Source organism: Cucurbita maxima, unplaced genomic scaffold (genome assembly GCF_002738345.1).
Source record: "Cucurbita maxima cultivar Rimu unplaced genomic scaffold, Cmax_1.0 Cma_Scf00011, whole genome shotgun sequence".
NCBI classification, from domain to species: Eukaryota; Viridiplantae; Streptophyta; class Magnoliopsida; order Cucurbitales; family Cucurbitaceae; genus Cucurbita; species Cucurbita maxima.
In genome coordinates, this window is record NW_019272027.1 from 5,101,136 (window position 1) to 5,108,852 (window position 7,717).

A 7,717-nucleotide genomic window follows, 5' to 3' on the forward strand; every position below is an offset into this window, starting at 1 on the left:
GTACGGATGCGGTTGTGGGTTGAATTAACCGGTTCGGGTCTGACCCGGTGGATTCGTCTTCAATACTCGATTTCCAGCGTGATTTTTTTATTTCCTTTCTCTCTCCTCTCCGCATCCGTTTTCGACTTCTTTCCTCGTCTACCTCTCTGTTGACCTCTCTGCTTTCCTTCCACAAAGTTTTGGGACTTATAAGATGCCTAAAACGACAACTCATGATGTAACGACCAGGGAAAAAAAAAAGAGAGAAAAAGAAAAAAAAACCCAGTCGCCGACGGACCCCATGCGAAACGACAGCCACACCTCGCTTAGCCCTCAGCCCACGACTCCCAAAATCGATCAGAATACCTGCAACCAGAGAAAAGAACGAAACTACAGGAGAGATTTTGGACAACGTCGGCGAGTTTTCAATCCCTCCGACGAGCCACAAATCACCCTAAAATCGACGCCGAGCGCTTAGTTACCACCACAAGAAGGATCCCTAACGAAAGCACAATAACTCAGGGTACGTTTTGTGCTTGTTCGTAAGCGCTGTCGTCGATAACCGATGTCAGAAAATTGGGTTGTTCTACACGTTCTTAGATCGGTTGAAACTAATAATAGCTAATAATAGAATTTGAATTAGTTACGGAAGAGAAGGAGGAGGTGAATTCAAATTCATCCACAAAATCATCCACAAAAATCTCCACAAAAATCTCAACCAATTCCGAGAATCCCCTATGACTTCCCTCCCCATCACTCAAATCACTCCTCCTCTCAATCTCAATTCAGTTTTCTGTTGTCACCAACAACTGGTATCAGAGCGATCTTGCAGCAGCAAAAATGGCAGCAGAAAAACAAGTTGAGAACTACGTTCAGCCCGCCATCCCGAGGTTCGACGGTCACTATGATCATTGGGCGATGTTGATGGAAAATTTTCTCAGATCAAAGGAGTTCTTTGATATGGTGGAAACAGGTTATGAAGAGCCAAATGAAGGCGAGGTACTCTCAGCTGATCGACAGCAACTGTTGGCAGCATCGAAGTTGAAGGACCTGAAGGTCAAGAACTATTTATTTTAGTCCATTGATAGGACTATCTTGGAAACAATGCTTCAGAAGAAGACATTCAAAGAAATTTGGGACTCTATGAGGAGGAAGTATCAAGGCTCAACGAGAGTAAAACGTGCTCAACTACAGGCAGTTAGGAGAGACTTTGAAATTCTCCAAATGCAAAAGGGAGAAACAGTGAATGATTATATTGGCAAGGTTATAAGTCTTGCAAGTAAAATGAGGATGCATGGTGGTTCAATCACAGATGTTGCGGTCGTAGAAAAGATTTTGCGATCACTAACACCAAAGTTCGATTACATTGTATGTTCTATCGAAGAAGCAAACAATGTCGAGGAAATGCAAATAGATGAACTCCAAAGCTCCTTGTTAGTACATGAGCAGAGGCTCAATCGTACAAGTGCAATAGAGGAGATGACAGTCTTAAAGATATCCACACCAAGTGAAATTTCAAGCTCTAGAGGTAGAGGGCAAAGAAGAGGCAGAGGTCGTGAGAGAGGCAGTCGAGAAAGAAGTGGAGATGTTGGCAGGTCAGCAGACCTAGTCAGAAACGATTATGACAACAAAGGCAAGAGACACTTTGACAAGTCTAAGGTGGAATGTTACAGATGTGGACGCCTTGGACATTACAAAAATGAATGCTATACCAGGCTCCAAAAGGAGAAAAGAAATCAATCCAATTTTGTGGAGAGAAGAGAAGAAGAAACATTATTAATGTCATTCCATGCTATGAAGGTTGCAGATCAAGGTGTATGGGTCGTAGACTCTGGATGCAACAATCATATGACAGGTTGTAAGGAATTCTTCTCAACTTTGATGAAAATTTTCATACTACGGTCTCTCTTGGCAACAATTCATCTCTCCAAGTGATGGGGAAAGGAACCGTAGATATCAAGACTAGAAATGACTTTGTAGAGTCTATTTCTAATGTATTCTACATTTCTGATCTGAAGGCCAACTTACTTAGTATCGGTCAGTTACAAGAAAAGGGGTATGTGATCACATTCCAAAATGATGAATGTGAAATTTATGACTCCAAAAGAGGATCGATTGCTAAGATGAAGATGACCACCAACCGTCTATATCCGTTGACGTTAAATATCGTTGCCAAAAGTTTGATGGTGAAGAAAGAAGATACCACTTGGCTTTGGCATTTTAGGTATGGTCATCTACACTTCAAAGGATTAAAGACGTTGTCCTCAAAGAAGATGGTAACTGGGTTGCCAGATATTACTCCACCAACGGAAATTTGCGAGAGCTGTGTAGTAGCAAAACATGAAAGAAACTCTTTTCCATCTGGAAAATCAAGAAGAGCTCAAGCAATTTTGGAGTTGATTCATTCAGACATATGTGGTCCCATCTCTCCTGCATCAAATGGTAACAAGAAATATTTCATGACCCTCATCGATGATTTTAGTCAAAAAACATGGACTTATTTCTTGCACGCCAAATCAGAAGCCTTTGACTGCTTCAAAAAATTTTGTGCTACTATGAAAACCAAAACTGGAAGAAGAGTCAAGGTTTTAAGAAATGACAGAGGTGGAGAATTCTGCTCGAAAGAGTTTATTCAATTTTGTGAAGAGAAGGGCATACGGAGGCAACTAACAACAGCATATACACAACAACAAAATGGTGTGGCCGAAAGGAAAAACAGGATCATTCTGAACATGGTTCGAAGTTTACTAAATAAAGGAGAAGTCCCGAAGGAATTCTGGCCAGAAGCTGTTGTGTGGTCCGTTCACATTCTCAATCGGAGCCCTACCTTTTCTGTTAGAGATATGACTCCACAAGAAGCATGGAGCGGAAGAAAACCTGCAGTAGACCACTTTAGAATCTTTGGGTGCATAGCATATGCACACGTTCCTGATGAGAAAAGGAAGAAACTTGAGGACAAGAGTTCGAAGTGTGTGTTCCTTGGAGTAAGCGAGACCTCTAAGGCATACAAGCTCTACGATCCTTTGACAAAGAAGGTGGTGGTGAATCGTGATGTAGTCTTTGACGAAAATAAGACTTGGACATGGGAAGAAAAGATCACTGTGAATCAGCAGATTTCTGTAGATCTTGAAGAAGAACAAACTGAAGCTCCTATTCAGCCTCACTATGAGCATGGAGAGAGCTCATCACAAGCTCAACAAGAAGAACCAGTAGAAGAAGATCATGATCAAAATCAAAGACATCCAAGAACAAGAAAAAAACCAAACTGGATGATTGATTATGAGATGGATTATGAATCAAGTGATAGTGGTTATTTTGCATTCTTTATGGATAGTGATCCAATTGTCTATGAAGAAGCAGTAAAAGAGAAGAAATGGAAGGAAGCTATGGACAGTGAAATCAAATCCATAGAGAAGAACAAGACTTGGGAGCTCACTGATCTTCCTAGAGGGCAGAAAACAATCGGAGTAAAATGGGTTTTCAAAACCAAGTTGAATGAAAACGGTGAGGTGGATAAGTACAAGGCGCGACTTGTTGCAAAAGAATACAAGCAAAAGTATGGAATTGATTATAAGGAGGTATTTGCACCAGTGGCACGTCAAGACACTATCAGGCTCATAATTTCTATTGCAGCACAGAAATCTTGGCCTATTTATCAACTTGATGTGAAATCAGCCTTCTTACATGGAGAGCTTCAAGAGGAAGTATATGTGGAGCAACCAGAAGGTTTTGTTCAAAAAAGCAAAGAGGAACAAGTATACAAATTGAAGAAAGCTTTGCATGGTTTGAAGCAAGCTCCGAGGGCATGGTACAGTCGCATTGATTCTCATTTTGAAAAGATGGGATTCACTAAATGCCCGTATGAACATACGTTGTATGTGAAAACTGAAAAAGGAGGTAACATTTTCATTATTTGCTTATACGTTGATGATTTAATATTTACTGGCAATAATGAAGAAATGTTTGAATTTTTTAAGAAGAGCATGATGAAGGAATTTGAAATGACAAATCTTGGCTTGATGAGATATTTTCTTGGAGTAGAAGTTACTCAAACTCCCGCAGGTAACTTTATCTGTCAGAAGAAGTATGCTCAAGAATTACTTGAAAGATTTAAATTGGATGAGCGCACATTTGGAACTCCATCAGAATTGGGTTTAAAGTTGCACAAGGACATTGACGGGCGAGAGGTTGATAATAGGTACTTCAAACAAATTGTGGGAAGTTTGATGTACTAACTTCAACAAGACCAGACATCATGTATGCGGTTAGTATGATAAGTCGTTACATGGAGCATCCAACTGAAAAACATCTCAATGCAGCAAGAAGGATACTTCGTTATGTGAGAGGAACCTCTGATTTGGGGGTATTCTACAAAAAAGGAGATGATCCGAAGATAGTTGGCTATACAGATAGCGACTATGCAGGTGATATAGACGATCGTAAAAGTACTTCAGGAAGTATTTTCTTGATGAGTTCAGGAGCTATTTGCTGGTCTTCAAAGAAGCAACCTATTGTAACACTCTCAACGACAGAAGCAGAATTTGTGGCAGCAGCAGCATGCTCGTGCCAAGCAATTTGGTTAAGAAAAATGCTTGAAATTCTTAATCAGAAGCAACCAAGTACGACGGTTATATATTGTGATAATATGTCAACTATTAAGTTGTCTAAAAATCCTGTGTTGCATGGAAGGAGCAAGCACATCGATGTTCGATTTCATTTCTTGCGTGATTTGTGTAAATAAGGCATTCTTGAACTCAACTTTTGCCGAAGTGATGAACAAATCGCAGACCTATTCACAAAGCCCTTGAAACAACCATTGTTCGAGAAGCTCAGAAGAAAGATGGGGATATGCAGAATCCAAGATGTATATCAAGAAGATGAAATGAAGTCCTAAACTGATTTCCGCAGAATTCAGTTTAAGGGAGGGTGTTGAAACTAATAATAGCGAATTTGAATTAGTTACGGAAGAGAAGGAGGAGGTGAATTCAAATTCATCCACAAAATCATCTACAAAAATCTCCACAAAAATCCAAACCAATTCCGAGAATCCCCTATAAAAGGACCTCCCTCCCCATCACTCAAATCACTCCTCCTCTCGATCTCAATTCAGTTTTCTGTTGTCACCAAGAAGATCTGTGGTTTTAGGAACTTTTAGGCCACTAAACTTCGAGGAAGGAAAGAAGACGACAAATAGAGAGGAAAAGGAAGAAAGAGGACCGAAATCGGCAACAGAAACGCTGTGGGAAGGAGAGAGAAAATGCGCCGAAAAATCGGCTGAAGACGGGTAAGGAAGACGAGATCCACAGATCTGGGTCGACCCGAATCCTAAACCTAATAGAGCAGCTCGACTTCTTTCCCCTCGGCCTCTGCCTTCGGCCTAGTCCAACTACAGCGGCCCAAACCTCAATCCAGCCTAGAAACCACGGTTCAGCTGAACCAACCCGAGACTAGACCCACAGTCCAATCGAACTGGCCTGCAACCCATATACTTGCGGCCCAATTCAGTAAACCGAGGCCCAATATCCAGCCCGGCCCAGTAGCCTTCTGCAGAAGTCGACCCAAATCGAAGTGCGACCCGCGCCTCAACCTGACGCACACTGCGCGACGTGGCGTGCTCTGATTCTGTCATGTGGCACACAGCGGCATAGCTAGTCCCTTGGCTCGACTCGGTGCAAACGGCTCGGCGGCTCCCAGCGGCTGTTTGGCTCGACTCCCCTGTTTTCGGCTTGGTTTCCACTGTTTCGACCCTCCCGGATCTGTTTTCGACCCCGATTAAGGTATCCGATGCCATTTTAGAGTCGTATTTCACATTTATTGAATTATTGATAAATTAATTGTGAAATACTAACGAAAGGTGGTGAACGGTGTGATAGGAACCAAACCCCGACAACGTAGGAAGCAGCTCTCAGAGCTTACGTTTAGCTAATTAGGGAATACTTCGGCCAAGGCCAACCAAGTAAGTGGCCTTAATATAGGATAGGCTAAATATTGTTTGATGTATGATGATGTATGAGTATGACGCTATGTTGTGCTGTATGGTAATTGTACGTTATTTATATTTTGATGCATGACGTACATGTTATATTTGATGCACTTAATGGCTTCTATGATGAGTATGATGTATACATGATAATGTTATTAACATGATGATGTTTTCCATGTTGAACATGTCTTACGATGTTGTTTTCCATATTGCATCATGTCGTTAGATCGACATAGAACACAACCTTAAGAGTATGAAAATGATATTAATGTAAATATCCACGAGCACGTGTTACATAGTGTAACCAAGAGATGAGACTAGAGGGTTGTGTCAGAAGAGATGTATAATTGGACTTAGAGGAACCTCATGCATATTGTATGTTCATAAGCATAGGGCTACTTCCCCTAGAGATGATGAGTGCGGACGTGCACCGTATGATAAGTGCGAATGCGTATAGGTGCAAATGCACACAGATGAAGGTGTTCATGAGGCACGTGACACTATGGTGTTCCACTGACCTCCGGACGTCGCTACAGATTAGCTTGAAGGGTCCAAGGGGTGTGCGAGCGCCCTGGGGATTCCTCGCACGTGTGAGTCGTGTGTAGAGAAGTACTACACATCCAATTTGTCCGAGACTGGAAGCCACCCTTAAAGATGATTAGAGATAGGTCCCTAATTCATGATTGCATGTGTTTGCATTAGCATGACCCCTATAGTGGGGTCACTTACTGAGTATTTCTACTCAGGCCGTGTGCCAAATTGTTTTTCAGGTAAAGGCCCGGTGCCCATGCAGGTTGATGGCGGCATCGTGATTAGACACTGTAGCGCATGCATAGGACAGTTGCATATTTAAAATTCCTAGTCTTGGTTAGGATGGGGTGTTTTGCATTTCATTTATTTAAATTATTTAATTTGTAATTGTTTTTATCCTATTTTGAACTCCAGCATGATGTTTGAAATACATAAGTCCGACAGTGTTTTCTAGTGTTTTAACGTATTCTGAAGTTTTAAATTTTTCCACTAATAAAGATGAGCATTTTTAGAGTTATATTATGCATTAGAGATGAGCATGAGACGTTAGTAGGACTCTGAGTATGTGGAAATTTAGGGTCATTACACATGAGATCCTCAAAAACTCAAAACTCATATATGGTTTTCCGATGATTATGAACGTTGAGAAGGTGTGAAACGTACCTTAGATGTGTGTACAAATGTCGACGATCTCTTTCGTGTCCTTTCGTTCATGCTTCGTTTTACAGGTTTGGACTTCGCCGGAATACTTCGTCGAACCTCTCTCTCTTGATCCCTTTCTCTGTATTTTTCTTTCGTGCAAGTCGTCTAGGAGCGTTGACTGGAGCGTGGGTGTTCGTATGGCGATCCGTGGGGTGTGCGTACGTTTCTCCAAAGTCGTTGGAATTCTCAGGCTCCGGCAACGACTTTTATTTCTTTTATTTTTAAACGAAACGTTACGTTATATGCCCATAAAATGAACTTCCATCCTCGAAAGTCTCAAGTTCTTGTATTAACTTGGGGTATTTCTCTCTTATCTCATCCTCCTGCTCCCACGTGGCTTCATCTATATGATGGTTTCGCCTTAGCACCTTGACGAAGGTAATATCCCTGTTGCGTAGGGCTTTTACTTCGCGGGTTAGGATTCTTATGGGCTTTTCTTTATAGCTTAAACCTTCATTAAGCTTAAGGGGCACGTCTTTTACGTGGATAGGATCCATCATGTATTTCCTCAGCATTGATATA

The 7,717-nt window shown here is 41.5% G+C and overlaps 1 protein-coding gene and 1 long non-coding RNA gene across 2 annotated transcripts; both read left to right on the forward strand.

Annotated features, from left to right (window-relative positions):
* Positions 1-819: 819 nt before the first annotated feature.
* Positions 820-2,323, forward strand: LOC111486606. The gene is made up of 3 exons (XM_023133775.1): positions 820-1,035; positions 1,093-1,638; positions 2,204-2,323. Exons 1-3 carry the CDS (start codon positions 820-822, stop codon positions 2,321-2,323), a joined length of 882 nt encoding a protein of 293 aa, XP_022989543.1.
* Positions 2,324-5,118: 2,795 nt separating this feature from the next.
* Positions 5,119-6,947, forward strand: LOC111486553. Its single transcript, XR_002718904.1, has 3 exons — positions 5,119-5,756; positions 5,853-5,935; positions 6,733-6,947. It is a non-coding gene; the product is annotated as an uncharacterized LOC111486553 (long non-coding RNA).
* The last annotated feature ends 770 nt before the right edge of the window (positions 6,948-7,717 follow it).